Source organism: Phascolarctos cinereus, unplaced genomic scaffold, assembly GCF_003287225.1.
Source record: "Phascolarctos cinereus isolate Bilbo 61053 unplaced genomic scaffold, phaCin_HiC Scaffold_7;HRSCAF=346, whole genome shotgun sequence".
In the NCBI taxonomy this organism is placed as follows: Eukaryota; Metazoa; Chordata; class Mammalia; order Diprotodontia; family Phascolarctidae; genus Phascolarctos; species Phascolarctos cinereus.
The window spans coordinates 69,758,801-69,784,007 of record NW_027556180.1 but is presented as its reverse complement, the minus strand read 5'-3'; the positions used below and the strand labels follow the sequence as shown (position 1 = coordinate 69,784,007).

The 25,207-nt window shown below is 39.7% G+C and overlaps 1 protein-coding gene across 3 annotated transcripts in view; it reads left to right on the top strand.

Annotated features, from left to right (window-relative positions):
- The window catches only part of SMARCAL1 (SNF2 related chromatin remodeling annealing helicase 1), an 83,518-nt gene that overhangs the window by 36,752 nt on the left and 21,559 nt on the right, over positions 1 to 25,207 (top strand). For all 3 annotated transcript variants that reach the window (XM_021002805.2, XM_021002807.2, XM_021002806.2), the window contains exons 9-11: positions 4,473 to 4,538; positions 16,489 to 16,629; positions 23,316 to 23,534. In XM_021002805.2, coding sequence (XP_020858464.1) covers positions 4,473 to 4,538; positions 16,489 to 16,629; positions 23,316 to 23,534 — 426 coding nt within the window. The remainder of the gene's footprint in view (positions 1 to 4,472; positions 4,539 to 16,488; positions 16,630 to 23,315; positions 23,535 to 25,207) is intronic.

The following is a 25,207-nucleotide window of genomic DNA, read 5'->3' as shown; positions in this document are numbered from 1 at the left end:
CCATGCTTGACCCAGTAATACCACTACTAGGTCTGTATCCCAAAGAGGTGAAAAATAAAAAGGAAGAGGACCTATAGGTACAAAAATATTTATAACAGATATTTAAATGGTGGCAAAGAATTGAAAACTGAGAGGATGCCCATCAATTGGGGAATGGTTGAACAAGTTGTGGTATATGATTATGATGGAATACTATTTTTCTATAAGAAATGAGGAGCAGGATGATCTCAGAAAAGTCTGGAAAGACTTCTATGAACTGATGCAAAGTGAAATGAGCAGAACCAGGAGAACATTATTCACAGTAGCAACAATATTGTAAAATGATCAACTGTGAATGACTTAGCTATTCTCAGCAATACAGTGATCCCAGACAATTTTGAATGACTTGTGATGAAAAATGCTATCCATCCCCAAGGGGGGAAAAAATTGATGGAGTTTGAATGCAGATTGATGCATACCTTTTTTACTTTATTTTTCTTGGGGGTTTTTTTTGTCTTTATTGTCTTTTATAACATGACTAATATAGAAATATGTTTTGAAGGACATATGTATAGCCTATGTATATAGGTATATCATGTATATCAAATTGCATATCAAATGTGTATCAAATTTCTTGCCTTCTCAATGAGGGGAGAGGGGATGGAGGGAGAGAATTTTGAACTCAGAATTTTAAAAAGCAAATGTTAAAAATTGTTTTTACATGTAATTGGGGAAAAATAAAATACCAAATAAATATTTTTTTAAAAAGACATATAAAAATATAAAATAAAATAAAAGGAGGGAGCAGAAAGTCAGAGAGCTGAAGTTACTTTCCTGCTCAAAGTCATAGCAGAAGTGGAGTTTGAACTCCAGTCCTCCTGATTCTTCCCTCCACTTTCCTAGCTAAAATGGGCATCTCTGACAAGAGGGTTTTCTCCTGTCTGCAGTCAAGCTCTACCTGGCAGGATCCATTATCAGGAGAGCAATTTCCTCCCTAGATTGGCAGGATTTTTCCCCTTCTTTAATCGGCTCATTCATGGGAGGAGGTGACAACTGTGTCTGGTTTTTGTTTGCTTGTTTGTTTTAGTCCTGGGATCCGCTTATTTTCCTTCCTTTAAAGGAAAGCCACATTTTCTTGTGCTCAAAATATGTAGCCCTGAGATAACGGTATTCCAAGGATGTAACCTGCACCTGGCTGTCTTGTCTTTTTAAGGCATTTCTGCTGTTATCAGTTCCCTCTCCAGGGCTGTCCAGAAGCCAAGGGAGGCGAAAAACAAGCTAGCATTGGGTAGAAACAGATCTTACATTAGGTAACAATGAAGCATAATAGAAAAGGGAGGAATTGGACCTCAGTGAATCCATACCCCCTCCTCTAAGCCTAGCCCAGGCCTTTCCATTGTCTGACTAAAGCAACCTTACTGAAAGTCCTCAAATTTACCAGCCCATTCTTCCTCCCCCCACCCATGTAACAGTGGACACTGAATCAAAGAACTGAAAAGATTTTTGCTGCTTGCCTAGTTTCTCATTACTAGAGTTTTGCTTTCTCTCTTCTTTTAAAATTTAATTTAATTTATTTTTTGTTAGAAAAATTTTAAGTTCCAAACTGTTTCCCTTTATCCCTCTCTTACCCACAATAGAGAAGGCCACCATTTGGCACAGATGTGTGTGTGTGTGTGTGTGTGTGTGTGTGTGTGTGTGTGTGTGTGTGAGAGAGAGAGAGAGAGAGAGAGACAGTGTGTGTATAACTATACTATATATATATATATCTATATATCTATATATCTATATCTATGTATGTAAATAAATCATACTTATATTTGTAACTTCTTTCTTTTGAAGTGGATAGCATCTTCATAGGTCCTTTGTAGTTGATTTGAGTATTTATAATACTCAGAATAACTTAGTCATTCACAGTTATTCTTTGAACAGTATTGTTGTTACTATATACAATATTCTCTTGATTTTTCTTATTTCACTCTTTCATGCAAGTTTTTCCATGTTTTTCCAAAATCAACCTGCTCATAATTTCTTATAGGATAGTAAGTATTCCATCATAATCACATACCAGAGCTTGTTTATCCATTCCCCAGTTGATGGGCATCCCCTCAATTTCTAGTTCTTTGTCACCAAAAAGAGAACTGTTATAAATATTTTAGAACATATAGGTTCTTTTCCTTTTCCCCTAATCACCTTGGAGAACAGACCTAATAGTGGTATTGCTGTGTCAAAGGGTATACACAGTTTTATAACTCTTTGGGCATAATTCCACTTTGCTCTTCACAGTGGTTGGATCAGTTCACAGTTCACTCAACAATGTATTAATGTCCCAATTTTCCCACATCTCCTCCAACATTTGTCATTTTCCCTTTCCCCTATTTTAGCCAATCTGATAGATATGAGATGATATCTCAAAATTGTTTTAATTTACATTTCTCTAATCAGTAATGATTTAGAGTATTTTTTTCATCTGACTACATATAGCTTTTATTTATTCATCAAAAAACTGCCTGTTCATATCCTTTGCCTGTTTATCAAATGCAGAATGACTCATTTCCTTATAAATTTGTCAAAGTTCTCTATATATTTGAGATATGAGACTTTTTCCAAGAAAGTTTTTTTTCCCTATTTTCTGCTCTTCTTCTAATTATTGGTTTTATTTGTACAAAACATTTTTAATTTAATTTAATCAAAAGTATCCATTTTACAACTTACAATGCTTTTTGTCTCTTGTCATTCAAAAATTCTTTTCCTGTCTGTAAGTCTGGGAGATAATATGTTTCTTGTTCTTCTAATTTACTTATCTCCCTTTATATCAAGGTCACATCTCCATTTTGACCTTATCTTGGTAAATGGTATAAGATATTGGTCTGTACCCAGTTTCTGCCAGACTGCGTTCCAAATAGTGAATTCTTGTCCCAAAAGCTTAAATCTTTACATTTGTCGAACACAAGGTTACTGTAATCATTTACTGCTGTGTAACGGCCTTTTGCAAGTGATGATTTACGAACTTCATCATAAAGATTAGTTTCTTATTTCATTAGGAGAAGCGTAATGAATGTTGTTTCCTTCCTTGCCTGGACAGTCGCTCCCGATTTGTCCAAGATGATATGAGTAAAACCTCCTCTGGGCTACCCAGCTCCCAATTAATTAATCAAGTCTTTCTTGAGTGTTCACCACTGTAAGTGATACATTACGGTCTTCACCCACAAGGAGTTTACTGCCTGCTTTGGGTAAGAAGACATTAAAAAAAAAAACAAGAACGTACGTGACCGTGACATAATGACACTTAAAAAAGATTGGAGTAGAATTTTGAGTGTTTGGCTTCATAGTTAAGTCACGTTGGAAGGTTGTGCACTTACTGCAGAGATTGGCTGATGTTGCTCAGACCTCTCCTGGAGCAGTTTGGGAAGGTCTTCACAGCCAGTTGAGCAGCCCCACAGTCTCTTTGCCAGATACAGGGGGTACGTTTTACCCCACTCCCCTTTTATAATTTGGAATTCTGTCACCGGATCTCTTCATCTCCCTTAGTCATGATTCTTGACTTTGACTAGCTTGTACCTATTGTCACCACCAGTTAATCAAATCCCCCCTCAAAGGGTAAAGATTCCCCATCATTGAGGATGTTGGGAAGACTGGGCTGTGGACTGCAGAAGTGGTTCCAGAGGAGAGTTCCAACAATGTAGTCGGGTCAATAAAGCTTTATTTGCTGTTGCTGTGGTGGTGTAGTGAGTAACAATCAGCCAATCAATAAACATTTATGAAGTGCCTGCTGTGGGCCAGCACTGTGCTGAGAGCAGCAACCTGTATCCTCCAGACTGCTGACCGCTAACTCTGCTCAGATCACATCCCTTAATCAAGAAGACTGCTTTGAAGAGAAGAGCCGTCTTTGGGTCTCTGAGCTCCAGGAATTAGGCCTGTTTCTTGAGGCCATAATTGTAGAAGTTATAACTATGAGGAAGCAGTGTATTACTATGAAAAGAGCCCTGGCCCTGGAGTCAGACGACCTGCCTCTGGTCCTTATTGCCTGTGTAACCTTGGATAGGTCACTCCACCTCTTTCTGCCTCAGTTTCTTCTCTGTAAAATGGGGATAATAATAGTTCCTAATCTCCCAGCATTGTTGCCAGGATCTAATAAGGGAAAATATGTAAAGTGCTTTGCAGATTTTCAAGCACTCTATACATGTTTGCTCCTATGAACCCTCATTTAGGGGAGATACCGAGGTATGTGGGAAAGAACCCTGGATGTGGAATGAATGTGCACACCTGGGCTGAGCCTCTCAGCCCTGCCATTGTCTAGAAGGGAAACCCAGAGGAATCCACTTAAATTTGCTGAATGGCCCTCATTTTCCTCAGTCTTGTGGAGGGGGTTCTGGGTTGGATGATAATGCCACCCCTGCTTCCTCATCTCCCAAGGTTGTTGTGAGATTCAGAAAGGGGGATGTTTGTGGAGCTGGTCCTTGTGTGAACTGCGAATTCTGCTTGTTTCCTCTCAGGACGAGTCGCATTTCCTGAAGAACATGAAGACCGCCCGCTGTCGAGCTGCGATGCCTCTCCTCAAGGTGCGTACATGCTCCCACAGCCAGCCAGCAGGCTGGGTCATCATTGAGGTGAGGGCAAGCTGGAGACACACCAGCTGTGACCTGAGGCCCACAGGCGGAGTCTGGGTTTTAGACCTGACGCAGCCCTGCCTTCCCAGACTAAGGTACCTTGTGTTTATTTAGCCCTGTCAGGTCTCTTACCTCATTTGTCGTTACAGGTAAGTGTGTGCCCGATGCCTTCATCTCTCTGTTAAAGCTGGGACTCCAGACACCAAGGCATCAGCTCAGGGTGACATGTTGAAGGAGGGCTAGCCAATAAGGAGAAACAGTTCCTTCTTCCTTCCTTCCCTGCCTAACTGACAGCCAAGTAATAGAGTAATAAAATAAAATAATAACTGACATTGACATTTACAAAGTGATTTATTTACCTTACCTCTTCAGAATCTCACAATGACCCTATGAGGGAATTACTGCAGATATTATTCCCATTATACAGGTGAGGTCATTGAGGCTCAGAGAAACTAAGGCACTTGCTTGTGGTCACCCAGCCCATGATTATCAAAGAACAGATTTCATCCTGAGGCCTTTCTGACTCTGAATTCAGTACTCTATCCCTTGTGACATAATGCTTCTCCAGAAGCTCTGTAGTAATCATTATTTTTATTATCATTGTAGGTGTTATTACTAACAGAAATTACAACAGTTACAGTTATTATGATCACTGTCATTGTTGTTGTGACCCATCAACCACAATGATAATAATAGTTGGCATTCCTGTGGCACTTAAGCTTTGGTAGGTGTTTTCCATGCATCTCTCATTTCTCATGTAAGCAAATTGTACTGAATTAGAGTCAGGCTCTGCCTTCTCCACTCTCAGGGGAAAGGTTGGAGTCAGTGGATTGTGCCCATCACTAGAAGAGACAGAGAAGTCCCCAAACTGGCCCTTAGCTTGACAGAGTATGCCATGCCCCAAGCCTGGGTGTTCTAGATAAGCCTCAGTCATCTATATTTATCTGTTCTAGTCTAAATTTGTTTCCCGAGTGGCTTATCTATAGGGGCATTCACATATTCAGAAAACAAGGAAGATAGCGCATGATGTTTTTATCAATATGATAATGTGCCCTAAGAAATTATACAGATTTGCATCCCCCATAATGGACAGAAGGTCCACAAGTCTTTTAGGGGTGAATTTTTTTAATGTCACTTCTGCGAGAAAAGAAATTTTTTTCTTCTGTGTAAAGTTGTGTGATGACTTCTTCACTTTCTCGTCCATAATATTTCCAAAGGAGCCCACTTGAGTTGTAAATCGAATTCACAAAAGCATCTTTTTCTGATTTTGATTTCCATTTTGTTAAGGAAGATTTCGTTTTACAACTACTTTTTTTTTTGTAAAATTCAGTTTTTGCTGCTTAAGAGAAGGCTTACATTTTGTGTAAAATGAAAATTGGGAAGCCAGATGACACACTAAATATTGGTTAAACTGATTTAAATTTTTGACCTTAAAGTGCTTTTTAAAAGATGTCCTTTGGAATAGCAAGTAACATCATCCATCTAGCAAGGCTAGATTATTTTGTGTGCTGTAAATTAAAAAATAAAAATAAAAAATTCTTCATCGAAAACCTTGATTCCCACTTCTTATTTCTTATAAATATTTATATGTCCATAACCATTATGGGCATGTTTAAATGAAGCATTTTTCCCAGGGTGACGATCCTTCTTTGGAGAGCACTTAATATGCCTTTTTAGAAAAATCTTACTGGAGCAGGGTACTGTGGTTCTAATATTACAGCTATAACTAAAATTAAATTTGCCTGGCTTGATTGTTTAGACAAAAGAAATGGCACAATAGATAAATTACATCATTAAAGTTATAATATGAAACTTTCTTAGCATTGGCCTTATTAATGTTGACATCTCCTTGTTAGCCTGAATGGTGCTGCATATTGCTTTCTCCAGAATATACGATTGTGATCCCTACCCTTTAAAGTGGTGTTTGAATTTTTAATATCTTGTTGTAGTTGAATGTTTTTCAGAGCGACACTGTTACAACTGATCTCTTAACTTCTAATTCATATATATGGTTCTGGTTTTGGTTCAGGACACTGACAGACGAGTACTTTTAAATAGGACCCACGAATACGTCCTGTGAATTATGTTACTGCCATTTATGAGGGTGTCTTGAAATCAATCTCTCCTTTATCTTCACCTTTGCTTTCAAATGCACTGTTCTCTGGGTTGTAGCTGGGATCATCTTTCTCCTGTTGGCCAGACTCATCTTTTGCCCTTATTTCAGTCTTGATGCTCTTGAGAATCATCTGAATATTCTTGGATTGAGAAAGTAGGTAAAAGGACACCCTAATCAAGCATAGCATTAAGTTCCCCCTAAAGATTCATCCTAACTCAAAATTTAAAAAAAAAGCGAATGTTAAAAATTGTTTTTACATGTAATTGGAAAAAATAAAATATTAATAATAAATGTATAAATATTTAAAATGAAAAAAAAAGGACCCCAATAGTGTATACTAGGATGAGGAAAGGTTTTGAATTGATACTGTACAAGAATCACTTGAAGGGATTGGGGGTGTTCAGCCTGGAGGGTAAATAAAAGAAACTATGATGAAAGAAAAAAAAAAAGACCCATCCTAATGCTATGTGGTTAGCTATCTGATTTTGTGTTCTAGTACTGGGTACTAAAAACCAGTATCAGCTGCTGCATGATGAGAGAGGTAAATTAAGTCATGCCCAGGTCCTGATTAGGACAGGGCCATGAGTGATGACTCTGCCCCAGTATATTTTTTTCCCTGTGGTGTTTGGGATATATACATTCATTATTGGCACGTTTTTGTTGCTTTTGCCTTTGGGGGGTTCTTGTTTACATCTCTTAATGTTTTCACTATGAAATCTAGTTTATCTGATGCTGTGATAGCCCCCTCCTCTGCTTTTCTTATATTTGCATGGGCATGGTAAACCGCAGACCATCCCTTGACTTTATTCTGTTTGTATTTTATGGGCAGTTGCTTAGTTTTTATTTTTTAATCATCAATGACCCTTCTTTTTATTAGGAGAAGTTGGATCTTTTAAAATAAACATTATTGATACATCTGTGCAGTCTCCTGTTGCTGTATTTCTCTACCCTTAATTGTTAACTGTTCTTTGCTTTCTCTCTTCATTTATGTGATTTCTAGTGTTAACTTAACATTTTATAGTTTCTTTTAGAGTGGATTGGAAGGACTCGGGGTGCAGAGATTGAGGCATATATTTTTTGGACACAGCCAGTGTGGCAATTTGTTTTGCTTGACTGTGCATATTTGTTATGAGGGTTCTATTTTTTCCCCCCACTGGGGCCAGGAGATGTGGGAGAGAGAAAAAGGAATTTTTGTTACTGGAAAAAAATTAATTTAAAAAATTCACAAGATTTGAAGGTAGCCTAACCTTACATAAATTTTTTCTAACTTTTTAACATCAACATAACTATTACCATTTTCCCACTTTTATTAAATAAACTTTTATTAAATAATAAACCTTAAACTTCCTTTTCAAAGTGACCTCCAGTCTCTCTTTTTAGGTTTCCTCCTCCTTACCCCCACCCACACTTTGGTCAGTGCTAGACTTGGATTAGGTACAGACCTGGGCTTGTAGAGCTTTGTGACCATAGGCAAGTCATTCACCTGTCTGAGCTTTGGTTTCACCATCTGTAAAATGGAGATCATACCCCTATAAAGTCCTCTGTCATGAGAATCAGATGATCATACATTTAGAAGTGGGGGGAGGGGTGGCCTTAGAGACCAATCGCATTTTACAGATAAAAGCAAGTGAATCCCAGAGGGGTTAAGTAACATTGCCCAAGGTCACATAGCTTAATAAACAATCAATTTAAACCCAGAGCCAGAGGGCTTCAAGTCCATCGCCCTTTACAGGGTACCACCCTGTCTCTGTGATGTGTATAGAGCAATTTGTAACCTTACAGCCCTGGGACGGGGTGTTATTTTTCATGTTACATATTGGTAGTCTAAAACCCTTAACAGATGTTTGTTGAATTTATGAAATTCCATGCACATCTTACAATTAATTTGTGGCTGTATTGTCTAATGTACAGATTGATTTTGCTGTCTTATCATGCGACTTTCTCCAGTAGCCTCCTGAGTGGACTCCCTGCTTCCAGTTTTTTTCCACACAGTTGCCAAATTAATATTCCTAAAGCATAAATCTGACGAGGTGATTTCCTTGCTCAGAAATCTTTGGTAGCTCCCTGTTGTCCTTAGGCTAAAATACAGAATCTCCAGCCTGGCCTCTAAAGGCCTCCACAACCTGTCTCCCACCTACCTACTGGATCATTTTCGTGGTGTCCCCATTCATGAGCCCTGCAAACCCCAAACTGGCCACCTGACTGTGTCCCAAAGTCCATCAAAGTTCCGTCACTTGTCTCTGCCTTTGCCCAGGCCGTCTCGTGCCTTTGGTGTTCTCCCACCTCACCTCTGCCTCCTCTAGTCCTTAGCTTTCTTTTTTGAGGCTCAGCTCAGATGTCCCTGCCTCCCCAAACCTTTTCCGACCCTCCTCTACCTACCTACTTATCTGATTACGTCCATAATCCTTCCCCCAGCAGGGCAGAAGCTTCTTGAAAACAGGCACTCTTTGGGTTTTGGCTTCATTTCCTTACTATCCCGGTGGTACATAGCAGGTACTTAATGTCTCCTGAATTGAATCAATCTCTTCTTACTCTCAGTTGCCCTCAGATGGGTGTTCTTGGTTTCTGCTGACCCGTGTAAGGATTCAAGGGTAAATGTAAGCTTAGCCTAGGCTTGCTTAGTCACAGGCTTGTTTCTCTTAGCTTTGGGTAGGCAGCCCTTTCTTTGTCAGAATCTCAGGGGCCAGGTCTGAAATCGTTCTTATCCTTGTATCTCTAAATACTGTCTACTTTTTTCTAGAAGCTCATAAGAGCTTATATTTGTCTTTATAAACTGGACAGGTAGGCATGTGTGAGGGTGGGAAGTAGGGACTTTCTTTTAGTACTATACTGGAATAGGATTTTTTTTAACATCTCCTTTATATCCATGATAAGATTTTCCTTCCATTCAGACACAGTTTTTGGGTTTTTTTCCCAGTTATTTCCAATTCCATTATGGGGTATGGCCTTGTCTGTTTTTTCTGGTATTCCTGTAGGGTGGATCATCTTTGTCTCTTTTCTGGGTCTATGAGTTTCTCTTGCATTATTAACAATTATTAGCATAATTATTAACAATAAGTGAGCATCATTATTAGTGCTTAGTCAGCTTTGCTGCACCTGTGTGGCCTCATCATTGATGGTTCTTTGTTTTTTTTTTTTTAATAATTAATTAATTAATTTTTAGTTTTCAACATTCACTTCCATAAGATTTTGAGTTTTAAATTTTCTCCCCCTTCCCCTACTCCCCACCCCCCCACCCCAGACTGTGTGCAGTCTGATATAGGCTCTACTTATACATTCATATTAAGCATATTTTCCCATTAGTCTTGCTATAAAAGAACAATTAGAACTAATGGGAGGAACCACGAGAGTGAAGCAATAAAACGAAACAACAGAAGAAAAAGAGTCTGCATTCAGACTCCATAGTTCTTTCTCTGGATGTGGATAGCTTTTCCATCATGAGTCTTTTGGAGTTATCTTAAATCCTTGCATTGCTGAGTAGAGCCAAGTCTGTCAAAGTCAGTCATCGCACAGTATGGCTGTTGCTATGTACAGTGTTCTCCTGGTTCTGCTTATTTCACTCAGCATTAGTTCATATAAGTCTTTCTACGTTTTTCTGAAGTCTACCTGCTCATCATTTCTTATAGCACAATAGTATTCCATTACTTTCACATACCACAACCTCATCATTGGTGGTTGTTTGATCTTCATCAGCTCTTCTCCACCAGCCTCCATCATTGTGCTTAGATCCCCTGTAACATTTGCAAATTTAGGGCCATCTGTCAGGTCTTACATCTTTTCTTTGCAGCCATTATTTTTCTTTTTATTCCCTGTAGTTAGTATTAATTTGTACTTGTCTGACAGTCTTCAACTGGTAGTATTTCTGTCTTTCTAGGCACCCTCACTGGGTTCTTTTCATCTTTTACTTTCCCACTGGAGAAGCACTTTGAATTCAATTTGAAATGTTTAACTTTTGAACATTTTTTTTAAATTTTTGAACATTGTAAAGGTTGTCAGAGAACTGATGAACTCTGAATGCAGATCGAAGCATACTTTTTTACTTTCTTTATTTTTATTATTTTATTTTGTTTGTATATGTTTGGCATGACCTCACATGTGTAATAGAATCAGAGTGCTTGCCTTCTCAAGGAGCAGTGAGGAACAGGAGAGAGGGAGAGAATTTGGGACTCGAAAGTTTAAAAAAGATTGTAAAACAAAAATAAAGGTTCTCAGAGGGATGGACTAGCAAAATTCATATTTGAATATTGGCATATTACTGGAGATAATAGCTCTGAGACAGCAAAGCATAAGGAGGTAGAGCGGTTGATTTCTGGGAGAGATGGGATCGCTTCCATTGTACTTTATATCATAGTATGTTCACTTGGAATATGTTTTTATGTCATGTAACCATTTCTGGCTTTCTGATTATCTGAATGTAGGTTATTCACTCTGTGTGAGTTATCTATAGCAAATTTTTAAATCTCAGTCTGTCTTTTTTTTTTTATCACGCAGCTTATTTCCATACCACCTTCCCCACATCCCTCTGCCATTTAATTGATTTAAGTGCCCAAGGGGGGAATATGTTTTTAGTTTAGTTTTGTGTTTTTAAATAAAGACTGAGTCTCCCTATCTCTACCAGGTTGCTAGAAGTACAGGGACTTCTGGTGATCCCAATCCCACTACTAATTGACTTAGAAGCTTAAAATCTATTCTGTTTCTCACATTGGCTGGTTTGCTCTTTCTTGGGCAACCTGATGTGTGCACCCCACTTCCCTCCCTCTAGGGGCTAACCATACTGATGCTGGACTTAATGTAGACATGTGATTGGCTTAGGCCATTGTGACCCAGAACTCCTGAGTTCAAGAGATCCAGTAGCCAAAGCCTGTCTGGCAGCAGGCTTGTGCCACAATGCCTGGCAAATATACATTTTAATATTAGCCTAATCTAAATAAGGAAGAGAAATCCATGGGGTTTGTTTCGTTTATTTACATCATGTACTCCAAATCAAAATAATTATAAATTATTTTTGCATGGTGACTGTTGATGAATTACTTGTACTACTACTTCCCTCCATTAAAATAATGAAGTCCACCCTATTATAATTAATTGTTTAAATTAATGTCTAGTTGTAGTCTTTACGGACTCTTCCTCTGATGCCACATAATACACATAATAGTGCTGAGGTGACCCTGGGTTCTTGAAGGCTATGTCACTGGAGGGCAAGCTCTGACTGGTTCTGTAATGCTGGAAGAGCTTTGACTATATGGTTAGAAAGACAGGGGCAGCTTTTTGAGGACCAGCCCAAATTGGCACTCATCAACAACAGGCCAGCCACTTGGTGCCACATTCTTTGGCAGTGGCCATCCTTGAAACAAAAAAATTCAAAATGGCAGCTCTCATAATTTTGCAGCCCTTTGCCCCTGATGGTGACAGGGTGGCAGAAAAGAGAATGAGGAAAATGTCAGCCACAGCCTGTAGACCATCTCTTAGATGTTCGCTTAGCTGCTCATGCTCTAAATGTGAGGTCCTTGTTTGGTGACCAGCAAGTGGACCTGCTGGTAGAGGAACTGAATTGTCTCCATCTGGATTTTCTCCTTACAGAAGAAGCCAGAAGCCAGAAAGAAGTTGCAGCTAAATGGAAGGATGGTCCACATGCCCTTCTTAGAGAGACAAATGAAAGAATTGGCAAGATTGTGTAGATCTGCAATTTCCTCTACATTCCTCTTTTTCTGTCTTACTATGTTTATGAAAATACCCATTTATTTGGGGTTTATTGAGTTCAAAATTAAATTAAGAGGAAAAAAGTCATTTATAGGGTTGGTTTTGTGGGTGTCCAAAGGCAGCAAGAAACATCATTTTCTGGCGTGTTTGTTCATCTCATTGCAATGCTCATAGTAGGTATAAGAGGGGTGGGTATCCCTATCTGCAGTGGAACTTCTCACACTGAGAGTTCCTAACACTGATGAAATCAGCAATCCCCCGTGTGTCAGTAATATATAGCTGTGTGTCTCTCTTTGTCATATAAACGTTGGCATTGTCCTAAATTGAAAGCTTTTGGAAGTCAGGGAAGACACTTTGTATAGCACCACATCCAGATGGCAATTTAGCAACATCTTTTAGATGACAGTGTCAGAGATGTAAACCAGATGCTAAGGTTTCCCTAGTCTCAGCACACTGGGGGCTCAAGCTTTTCTTCAAGGCTGTCCATTGCAGGTCTTTTTTCTTTTTTCTTTTATAGTAATGCAGCCTCTGCTCTCTCACCCCTCCAAATATTTTCTGACCTTTCCAGCAGTTAGGATCCCATCCCACTCCAGCTTAAGCAGCCAAAGGGAAGACTGACTCAGTCTTAGCACCAGCCTATAAATATCTGACAGCAAGGCCTGGCATTATACCCAGGGCCCACGAGCCAGCAGAACATGAATAGGGTACTGGATGATAGGCAGATTTTCTTCCGCTGATAACAGACTTTTCCATTTTTCTCCCTTTTAATTGAAATAGGTAGAAGCCAGGCATGCAGCCACTACAGATGTCATTCAAGAAACTCATTGTTATGTTAATGAGGCTGCCTTAAACCATGCAGGAAATTACCAGGCCTGGGTAATTTAACTACGGGAAATTATTGCTGGAGAAATTCATAGCTCTCCTGCCATAATGGAATTAGGTTTTAGTGGTTCCCAAGAGGCAAAAGTGCATTTTTAAGGATTGGGTATTTATAAAGACCTCCTTTTGTCTTCCCTCTCTCTGTGTTACAGGCTTGTTTATTTTATGAAGCATCTTTTCCATTGGAAGCCTCCCATTTTTTCCCCCTTTCTGGTGATTTGTTGTGTGTGATTTTCTTTCAGTACCAATATTTACTCAAGGTTTTAAGTAGTTAACAAGCTGTCACCAAAGCTACCAAGATCTACAGTTAGGTCTTTTCCCTGAAGCTATTATTCTTTAGACCTGTTTAATAGAGAGTTTCTCCTTTTTTGAGTCTGGCCCTACTCTCTTGGTTGCAGGTGGAGTATCTGGGTCTGACTTCCTTGGGTGAATTTGATTTCCCAACTTGTGAGGGTTATTTAGTAACTGCTTTTATTTTTTAGTTAATTTTTTTCAATTAACAAGCATTTTTTTTTCATCCCACCTCTCCATACACTTTAAAAATAAAAAGAAAAAGAAAATCCTTGTAGTGAATATGTGTAGTCAAAACAAATTCCTATTGGCCAGGTCCACTAACATCCTGCGTATAAGTTTTTAGAGGGTGAAGTTGGTGATGGTGCATACTGAAGTATGCATAGAGATCATCATTGTTACTCACCTGCCCTGTGACTCCGCCATATATAATGCTGCCCTAGCTGCCAGAGACCTGGACAAAGTAGTAACTAGAATAGACCAGTCCCTACTGTCTCTAGCATAAGTTTCCAAAGTGGGTGATAGCGCCCGTGGTGGGCACTGGAATAATCCAGGAGGGCAATAGTAGCCTCAAGTGCTATTGGGGGACATTGAATAAAAAGCAGGAGGCAGCAGAAGCATAAGGAAAGAAGAGAAAATTCCGAAAAAGCATTTATACATGTTTCATCTGTTATGTAATAGAGTTAAAGTCATAGTGATTATATTCTTTTCCAAATAAACACACAAAATGCAGGTTACAACCGATCAGTGGTCAAGTCCACCGACAGGTCTCGATAAGCAAGTGTTGGCAGGTGAGACTGTGGTCAGGAAGTCCAACATGCGCCTGCAGGAACATGTGCATGTAATGTGCTTGTTTATAGTATGATACTATATTGTTACAATGTTGCATCATCAAAATTTCAGTGCAGGAAAAAACCCACGAATTTACAACAAATTATTAAATTTGAGATGTCATTTTTTAAAAAAATATTTTATGTCTTTAAAAATGATGCAGATTTAAAAAAAAACACTAAAGGGTGAAAAAAAGTAGGTTTCCAGGGGGTGCTGAGTAATTTTTTTTTGAAAAGGGGGTGGTAGGCCAAATAAGTGGGCACCTTCGAGAGCTCTGAGAGCCTTTGCATCCTGTTTTTCAGGCCATGGCTACTCCTCTCTGCTCCTCATGGTTGTTGGCATTGTAGAAGCAAGTTACTGAAGTTTTTGTCCCAGAAAAGACAGGAAAGATTGGTTCACACCTGTGTCTGCTAGCATCCCTCTTCAGAAAGGAAAAATAACCTTTCAGTATCTTTGCATGCTCAGTTTTCTTGTTGACCCATTCCAAGGGGAAGTTGGTTCTTCTGATGAGGTTTTTTTTTCCTTCAAACCCAGGGTTATTGGAGTTGAATTTACTACAGTGCATTGCCAAACATTATTGCTTGGTCAATGAGTTTTGTGTAACTGGTTTTCTTTGTACAAGGGAGGGTTTGATGTGGAGAAGGACTCAATCGGAAATTACTGTCACATTTTTTGGAAAGAATAAGAAAAATGGAAACTTTTTTTTTTGCTAAGCAGTGGGTTTAAGTGACTTGCCCAGGGTCACATAGCTAATAAGTGTCAAGTGTCTGAGGTTGGATTTGAACTCAGATCCTCCTGACTCCAGGGCCAGTGCTCCGTCCACTGTGCCACCTAACTGTTCCAAGAATTTTCTTTATCATCATTCTAAATTTCTGTAACATTTTATAGTAATACAGAATTTTGTGGTCAGTCTCTGTTATCTAAAACTTGTAAAATAGAAGAAACCTTGATCAGTTATCTAACTAGGCAGCTAGGGGAATACCAGCAGTTGAGTGGTGCAGTGAATAGACGCCAGGCCTGAAGTCATGAAGACCAGAGCTCAGATCTGACTTCAGACCCTGGGCAGGTCATTTAACCCCGTTTGCCTCAGTTTCCTCATCTGTAAAATGAGCTAGAGAAGGAAATGGCAAACCACTCCAGTATCTCTGCCAAGAAAACCGCAAATGGGGTCCTAAAGAGTCTGACTCGACTGAAAACAATTAAACAAGGGGGCACCATAGTGGATAGAGCACAGGGCTGTGAGTCAGGAAGATCTAAGTTCAAATCCAGCTTCGGATACTTACCACCTTTGTGACTCTGGGTAAATATTTAACCTCTGTTTGGCTCAGTGTCCTCATCAGTAAAACAGCGATAATAATAGCACCAGCCTTCCTAGATTATAGTGAGGCTCAAATGAGATAAAGCTCTTTGCAAATTTTAAAGTGCTGTATAAATACTAGCTGTCATTATCATCATCATCATCATTATCGTTGTTGTTGTTATTATTCTTAGGCCATCTCTATTAGCTTCAAAGACTTCAGGCTCAGCAGTCAACCAACCCCATAATGTGTCTTGAGAGGAGATTGTTCGTCTTTCCTTATGTATCTACTGTCGTTCCCAGATTTGGATAATTCCTTCATCCCCATTTGATGCAAATCATACAGCAATTTAATATAAGGACTTGTCTGAAACCCCCGAAACTGTTTTTCACTGTTGGACACCTTTGGGCAAGCTGAAGGAAAAAGCTATGATAGAGCCTTACCGCTTAGAGGGACTCTGCTGTTACTCAGAATTTATGCCACTCAAAGTTGGGCGTGAGGTAGGGCTATCCTCACTTGTGTCTTCTTTTCTGAGCTTTTCGCTTCAGAGACAACTTCTGTCTTTGAGTTAACCAGAGTTCCTGAGCCAAGCAGGTTTTAAGTTTAACATCCTTAACCAAGACTCCTCCCTAGCTCTCTGGTTTAGGATGAAAACCCGAGGACTGTCAGAAGGTGGTGTGTCCACCTTCTTGCATCATCTTAGGTTACCTTTTCTAATTTGTCTAATTAAGGCCCATCTGTAGTCTCCCGATCATATGTTCATCTGGCTCTATGCTGTGTTTTCCAGGCTGCTAAGAGAGTGATCCTACTGTCTGGGACCCCAGCCATGTCACGGCCTGCAGAACTCTACACACAGATCGTGGCCATCAAGCCACACTATTTTCCTCAGTTCCATGCCTTTGGGTTACGCTACTGTGATGCCAAAAAGGTACTTCTTCCTTCTCCCATTATCATACGTCAAATGCTACTTGCCTTGCCATGCTACTACCTTTCCTCGGTGTCACCCAGTGTAGACGCCAACAAGTCCATTCTGTACCATCAAACAGCATATCAACGAGGGTTGTGGGTAGGGAGGGAGCTGGCCATGGAGTAAAATTAATAAGAAAATTCAGGGAGCTTGGGATCTGTCAGGTAAATGGGAACGAGGGTAGAGCTCATGGGAATGTACCAGAATCAAATTAATGTAAGCAAAATGGTTACTTAAAAGAAGGAGGTAAAAATCAATACAAAATAAATAAATGGAGGAAAATGCACACCTAGTAATTATCACATTAAGTATGAATGGATTCAACAACCAAAGAAAATGGGGAAAAAAAAGGAAAATTAGATAAGAAAACAAAATTTAATCTGCCATGTACAGAAAAACACATCTAAAAATAAAAGCACAAACAGAATGAAAGATGAAAGGTTGGAACAAAATTTACTGTGTATCAGACAATTCCAAAAGGAATTGTAATCATGCTGTCAGAGAAAGCAAAAATGAAAATTCAGAAAGTCAGGAGAGATAAATAGGGAAATTATGCTTGAAGGCACCATAGATGATGGAATAATTAGCATAATTAATCATATTAAAAACAAAGCAAAAAACCATATGATTACATCAGTAGAGCCTTTGAAAAATAACACATGCCAAAACCCCTAAAAAACATAGTTAAATAAGGACGTCTTTTTTTAATATGATAAAAAATACATATCGAGAAAACAAAAGCTGGCATCATTTGCAATGGAGAAATGCTAGAGGCTTACCCCATGTGAATGTAAGTCAAGAATTACCCCTATCTTCATTATTTGACTTAGTTCCAGAAGTACTAATAATACAATAAAATGAGAAATAAATTAAAGGTATGAACATTAGCCAAGGGGAAATGTGTTATCCCTATTTGTAGATAACAGGATGACTTAGAAAATCAGCAAAGAAATTTACTGAGATAATTAGTAATTTCAGCAAAGTAGCAGAATTAATATCTCTATGCAAAATAAATGCATTGTGAGTCACAGCATTTGTGTGTAACAATAACAGAAACCAAGAGAAAGGGATAGAAAGTGAAATCCCATTCAGAGTAACTACAAATTTCATTGAGTATTGGAGAGTCAGCCTACCAAGACGCACTCAAGATTTTAATAACTACAATTATAAAACATTTGTTGTGGAAATAAAGTTGACTTATTCATCATTTGGACATGTCAGTATAATAAAAATATCAATACTACCTAAATTAATTTATGGATTTAACACTATGTTGATCCAACTATCACTTTGTTTCTTTAGAGAATTAGACAAAATAAAATTGACTTGGAAGAACAAAAGGTCTAGAATCTCAAGGGAAATGATGGATGGCTGAATGCATGGAAAGTAGTACTTTCAGATCTCAAATTATAGCATCAAGTTGTAATCATTAAAATTATTTGGTACTAGTTTAAAAATAGAAAAATAGACCCATGAAACAGATTAGATATGTGGTTTCCAGAAACAGTCAAACTTAATAGCCCAGTGTTTGATAAACCCAAGAGCAACAACAGTAACTACTACTACTACTACCACTACTACCACCACCACCACCACTACTACTACTACTACTATTACTACTACTACTACTACTACTACTACTACTACTACTACACTACTACTACCACTACTACTACTACTACTACTACTACTACTACTACTACTACTACTGCTGCTGCTGCTGCTGCTGCTGCTGCTACTGCTACTGCTACTGCTAGTGTTACTGCTACCATTACCCTTCATTCTCCTTCTCCTCAAGGAAACTGTCATTTGGGAAAATACTCTTTGCTTCAGATATTTTTAATAAACATCTGACATCCAAGATATTTAAGGAACTTGAATATATAATGCCCCAAAGCCATTTTCCAATAGCTTAATGATCGAAGTGTATGAATAAAATTTTTTAAAGAAATACAGACTGTCAACCATCATGTGAAAGTTTGCTTCAGTCACTAAATGAGGCAAATGAAAATTATCTAAAACTCTGAGGTTTTAGTTCATACCCAGCCAGTTGTCAAAGAGGATAAAGGACAGAAGTAGTTCATATTGGAAAGGCTGTGGGAAGTTAAGACACATTCATGTACTGTTGGTGGAAATATGACTTGGTCCAACAATTCTGGAAAATGATTTAGAATTCTTTTTTTTTTTAAATGTGACTACAGCATGATGCTTTGTTTGACTCATTGATCCCTGGAAGGGATCCCAAAGGAGGTCAGAGATAGAAATGGAGACTTCAAATATCCCAGTGTGTGTATCCCAGTACAGCACTCTTTTACAGCAATACAAATCTGGAAACAATAGATACCTTTCAATCTAGCTAAACAAATTGTGGTGCGTGAAAGTAATCAAATATTATTGCACTGTAAGAAATGGCAAATGTGAAGAATTCACAGAAGTATGGGAAGACTTGTATTAACTGATGCAGAGTGAAATAAATAAAACTAGGAGAAAAATACTGTAACGTCATTATCAGTAATGATAATAGTGCATAGCTCTTTAAGATTTATAAAGCTCTTTAAACAAAATAATGATGGCTGGCACTTTATATAGTGCTTACCATCAAATTTCCAAGGTTGGTGCTATTATCATCCTCATTTCATAGTTGAGGAAACAGAGAACACAAAAACAAAGCAAGATGCCTCATAATTGCAGTGACCAATCTAGACTCTGGAGAAGAGAGAAATAAATGCATCCCCCTTCCTTCCCTTGGATATGTAATGAACTATGAGTGCAGAATGTTGCCAAAAATGTTGCAATGCTGTGTTGGTTTTATTTAACTGTTTTTCATTGGTCCAAGAAAGCTTCATTTGGTGAGGGTGGAGGTGGGGGGTTAATATCCGAAAATGAAATATTAAAAATTGAAATGCTTTCTTAAAAATACAATAAAGGAAAAAAGATACAATAAAGGGGGGCAGCTAGGTGGTACAGTGGATAGAGCACTGGCCCTGGAGTCAGGAGGACCTGAGTTCAAATCCAGCCTCAGACACATAATACTTCCTAGCTGTGTGACTCTGGGCAAGTCACTTAACCCCAATTGCCTCACTTAAAAAAAAAAAAGAATTAAAAAAAATACAATAAAGGACAAGAAGTTGAGATTTTTAAAAATATCTCTAGGGGAGAAATTCTCCCATCCCCCAGAGTTGCTCATTCCAAAATTTCCTGTTCCTCACAGTCTTGACACTGTATGCAATAGATATCGATGTTCTCTAGTTCTGGCCTTTTACCTCCTGGAAGGATTGTTACATCTCCAAATGCAAAATACCCAGGTGTCTTTGGCAGGTGTAGCTAGAACACATACAAAATAAAGTATTTTTTGGCTTCTGGGTCAACTTCTTGTCTCTTCAGTATCCAAAAACAACCTGTGACCCGTTCCCCTGTTTTGTGCATGCCTTTTCCTTAGCTTTTCGTGAGGGGGCTGTTTTTCAGGCTTATTGACAGTAAGTACTAAAAAGCTCATTGGCAAAAAGGAATAATTCATCAGCCGGAATGGACCAAAGAGCCTGGGCTTCGGAGAGTTTTGTTAATGGCACAAAGGCTTTCCTAGCTCCCCAGGGCCATTAAAACCATTCTAGGCAAAAGGAACAGTTTGCTGTGTTGGGACCTTGGGAGGATGTTAATGGACATCAGGCGTGTTGTCTGGCAGACAGAGTGCCTCTCCGCCGTTCCTGCATTCTCAGTAGAAAGAAAGTGGACTCTCTGGCTTGCAGATGATGATAACAAGCTCTGGAGCCCAGTGAGAAGCACCAAGTGAGCGGACTTCTGTTTCCTTCTGTCAGCTTTCCAGGATGGCCCCAGAAGGCCTCTTCCGTTGTCCCTCAGCATGAGGACAAAAGACAGTTTTTCTCTTTCAATCAGGAGGTACTTGGAAACTTATTTTTTCAATAAAGCATTTTTATTAATCTGCCCTTCCTCTTCTCCCGTTCCTCACTGAACAAATTTAGAAAAGAAGGAAAAAGACCTCAGTCCGTCGCTGCATAACCCAGCGAAACAGATGCCCACATTGGCCACGTCAGAAAGTGTCTGTGCATTTTAGTATCATCTCCTCCCTGTCGGGAGGCGAGTGGCTGTTTCAGCTTCGTTCTTTTGGACCTGGGCTTATCATCTTGTGGATCCAAATTCTGAAGTCTTTCAAAATTGTTTTCCTCTATAGCATTATCACTGTCTAAATGGTTCTCTTAGCCTCATCTCGTCACTCAGCATCAGTTCGTAGAAATTGTCTAGTTCGTTATTTCTGATGGCGTAATCATCACATTCATGTACCATACTTTGTTTAGCCATTTTCCAATAGGAAGATACCCCTTTAGTTTCAATTTTTGACTCCCATGAAAAGAGCTACTGCATTTTTGTGCATATAGATCCTTGTCTACGGAAGGCATCTGATGGTAAAGAGCAGGGTTGGAGAACCTGTAGTCTTGAGGCCACATGTGGCCTTCTAGGTTCTCGGGTCCAGTCTTTTGACTGAGTCCAAGTTTTACAGAACAAATCCTTTTATTAAAGGAATTTGTTCTGTGAAGTTTGGATTCAGTCAAAGGGCAGCAATTGAGGACCTAGACGGCCACATGTGGCCTTGAGGCCCCAGGTTCCCCACCTGTGGCATAGAGGATAGAGCATTTGGCCTGGAGTCAGGAAGACCAGAGTTCAGATCTAGCTGTGTGATACTAGGCAAGTCATGTAACCTCTTTATGCCTCAGATGGGAATAGTAATAAAATGGGAATAGTAGCAACTACTTCCCAGGTTGTTGTAAGGTTAAAATGAGATAATACTTTTAAAGTACTTTGCAAACCTTAAAGCACTATATAAATACTGTTTTCTTCTTTTTTTGGGGTATGGACTTAGTAGTAGCATAACTAGGTTAAAGGGTGTGCACACTTCAAGTGCAGCTGTTGACTGAGTCCAACAGCCTTGAGACAGTCTTGAGGACTTAGAGGGCCACATGTGACCTTGAGGCCCCAGGTTCCCCACCCCTGGCCTAGTCTGCAAGGACAGGGAGCCCTCTGCCTCATGAGCTGTTCTACTCTGAAGCAGCTGTAATTGTGGGGGAGTTCTTCATGGTGAAATGAAATCTGCCTCCCTATCACTTCTACTCATCAGTCCTAGTTTTGCCCTCTGTGGAGCCACAGAGACTGCCTAATTCTTCTTCCCTGTGACCAGTTCCACATTCTTCTGAAGACAGCTATTACGTACCCATCCAGATTTTCTCATTTTCTAGGCAAAGCTTAAGCTTCTGCTGGTAGGGTTCATCCAGGAAGAGGTAAGGGCCAGGCATGGAAGTAAACCAGTGTGCAAATGTGCAATGTGTACATCATGAAACCAAATGTTAATAATAATAAAAACAATAACAATAACACTAATATTAGTAATAAGAGAATGAAATCAAAAAGTCTTCCATGGGTGGCATCCACCTAAACCCAACTACTAGCATGTCAACAAAGAAACATTGAACAACTGGCTGAATCATTTGGATTCAGTTATAAAAATGGAGAAGTTTGTGTTGGCAATTCAGATTTGGGTCATTGCTATTAGAAATTACAGACAGATTATCTTTAAGGATCAAGAAACAGTAGATCACTACAGATTATTCAAGAAAACTGTATAATGATACATCACTTCAACCTGAAAAAATTTAGCCTCTGATAGCCAGACACAACCTGATGACTAGAATTATACATCAGAAGCTCACTGTTTTTTATAAGCTTAACAGCTGACAAAGTCAGCCCCATGCTACAAATATAGGCTTCAAAGTATTCTTGAGGTCAGTCAATAATAACTCTACTGAAACCAGACCATTATCACAGATGGAACCTGTCCACAATTGCCTGGATGTACGCTCGATCCATAAGAGTTTACGAATAGTTTAAGTAAATGTCCTATGAAATATTAATTATCTCTAAACTGTGTGGAATAGAAAATTTCAAAATATAGAGACCTAGGGGAAGAAATCAAAGTTGTGTAGGAATGAGATGAGGTGTGGGAGTGTGTGTGAACATGTGTGCATGTGTATGCGCAAGTGCACATGTGACTCCCATCATTCTGACTTATTGGAGTTATCCCCAGAATGCTTGTAAGAACCTAGTATCACCTCCAAGCCACACCAAAGCTTCGGAGGACTTTGGGCCACCTCTCCCATTTTTTATTGTAACCTCTCCCTGTCCCCTAGACCAGTGCTGCTTTCATGGACAGCACTGCATATGTGTTTCTAGACATCAGAAGAGAGAAGGTATTGTGCCAAAGAGGTGTCCAAAGGGACTCCCTGTGGACTTTCACTTGGTTTTTAGGGTAGTGTTTCTGATCCTTAAGAATAGTTTGGCCTGACCATGATTCCGGATGAAATGTGCGGCCCACCTCCTGACAGAGAGGGAGGTGTTGGACTCTGGCTGCATGGGGATGGACTATTCTGGCACGTCCAGTCTTGGAACTGAAGCTTCTTTTTGGACGTGGCCAATGTGGGAATTTGTTTTGCTTGACTTTGTATAGTTGTAATGAGGGCTTTGTTTTTTTTTCTTTTTTGGGGGTGGGGCGTGAGAGGGAGAGGAAGAGAAAGTGAATTTTGTTCATTTGGCCTCCGTCCTTTTAATCTCCAGTATTTCTCTGCCTTGATTCTCCACAGTCGCCTTGGGGATGGGATTATTCTGGTTCTTCCAATCTTGGAGAACTGAAGCTTCTCCTAGAAGAGTCTGTCATGCTCCGACGGCTCAAGTCCGACGTCCTCTCCCAACTCCCAGCCAAGCAGCGCAAGATGGTGGTGGTTGCCCCAGGGCAGATGGATGCCAAGACCAGAGCTGTCCTGGCTGCTGCAGCAAAGGAAATGACCACAGAGAAGAAGAGTGTGAGTCCATGGTTCAGGGGGCATTCTTTTTCTTATCCCTTTTCCTAGGACTGAACATGGTTCAAAAAAGCTTTCTGGGGGGAGCTAGGTGGTGCAGTAGATAGCACTGGCCCTGGAGTCAGGAGTTCAAATCTGGCCTCAGACCAGACACTTGACACTTACTAGCTGTGTGACCCTAGGCAAGTCACTTAACCCCAGTTGCCTCAACAAAAAACAAAAAAAAAAAAACAAAGAAAAAGCTTTCGGTCTGAGTTCCAGTATTTTACCAGAAAACACGTCTTGTTTCCCAGAAACACGTCTTGTTTCCCAGCTTCCTATCCTTCTATAAGATGTACTAGCTTGTCCAAGATTCTGTTAACCACCAGTCCTTGTTCCTACAGGACAGTGCTGACTGATACTCTCAGTGATATTCTTGGATCCTGCTCTATGATTATGAATTATCAAAGAAATGTAAAGTCATCTTCAGTGTAGTTTTCCTGTTAAGGGGTACTGGGTGGTGGCCTAATACCTTAAGAATGTGTCAGTCTCGCATATGGTCATTCTGTTCACCACAATATTTGAGAAGGCAGGACACCCTGCTCCTCAGGTGTGATGGATGACAGGAGTTTGCTTTAGTAAAATAACAGTCTTGACTCGACCATCCTCCCTGTTTCACCAAAAAACTTTCATTCAGTGCTTAACTGTGCTTGACACCGTGAATGGCATAACTTAGACCTACGGGGACCCAGCCTTCTGGCTGATTACAAGACAAATGGGCCGGATGCGGAACCCCTCCAATTCCTCTTCCTCATTCTTCCTTTTAGTCCTCTGGCAGGGAGAACGGGCTGGAAAGAACACGGGAAGCATGCTAGATACTCTTCAAGACAGATTTAATTTGTGCTGCAGAGAATTCCACAGGCTGGCCCTGGTAACTGCTCTGTGAATGATGAGAAGTGATCCAGGCCTAGCCCCTCATTCAACAGATGAGGAAACAGAGCTAGAGGGGTGAACTGACCTGCCCGGAGTCACGCAGGCAGCAAGAAGCAGATCTTGGCTTTGAATTCAGGTCCTCAGTCTCCAAATTCAGTGCTGCCTTCACTGCAGCCCAGAATGAACAGGGCTCTATCCTATGGCATTTATAGCCTAATTCCAGCAACATAGATATAGACATAAAGACAACCAAAAAAAAAAATCCCAAGATACAAGACATAAATAAGAAGCAAGCCATGACCAGTATTTATTAAATAGGAAGCAAGGAAACATGCATTTATTAAGCACCTGCAGTGTGCCAGGCACTGCACTAAGTGCTTTACAATTATTATTTCGTTTGGTGTTCACAATTCTGGGAGACAGCTGTTATTGTTATCCCCATATTACAGATGAAGAAACTGAGGCAGACAGATTAAGTGACTTGCCCAGAGTCACTCAGCCAAGAAGTGTCTAAGAGCAGATGAGAACTCAGAACTTCCTGGCTAAGGCTTTATCTACTGGGCCCCTCCAGTTGCCTCAACATGCCTGGCACTTGGGAAACAAAGGGAAAAATGAAACAAGCTCTACCCTTAAAGAACTTATTTTTGGGGAGAGAGGAAACAACATATACATATATAAACATTTGAAATAAAGTTCACATTATCATGCAGAGGATAACTGCAATCCATCAACCAACATTTTTTGTTAATCATTAATTGATCATT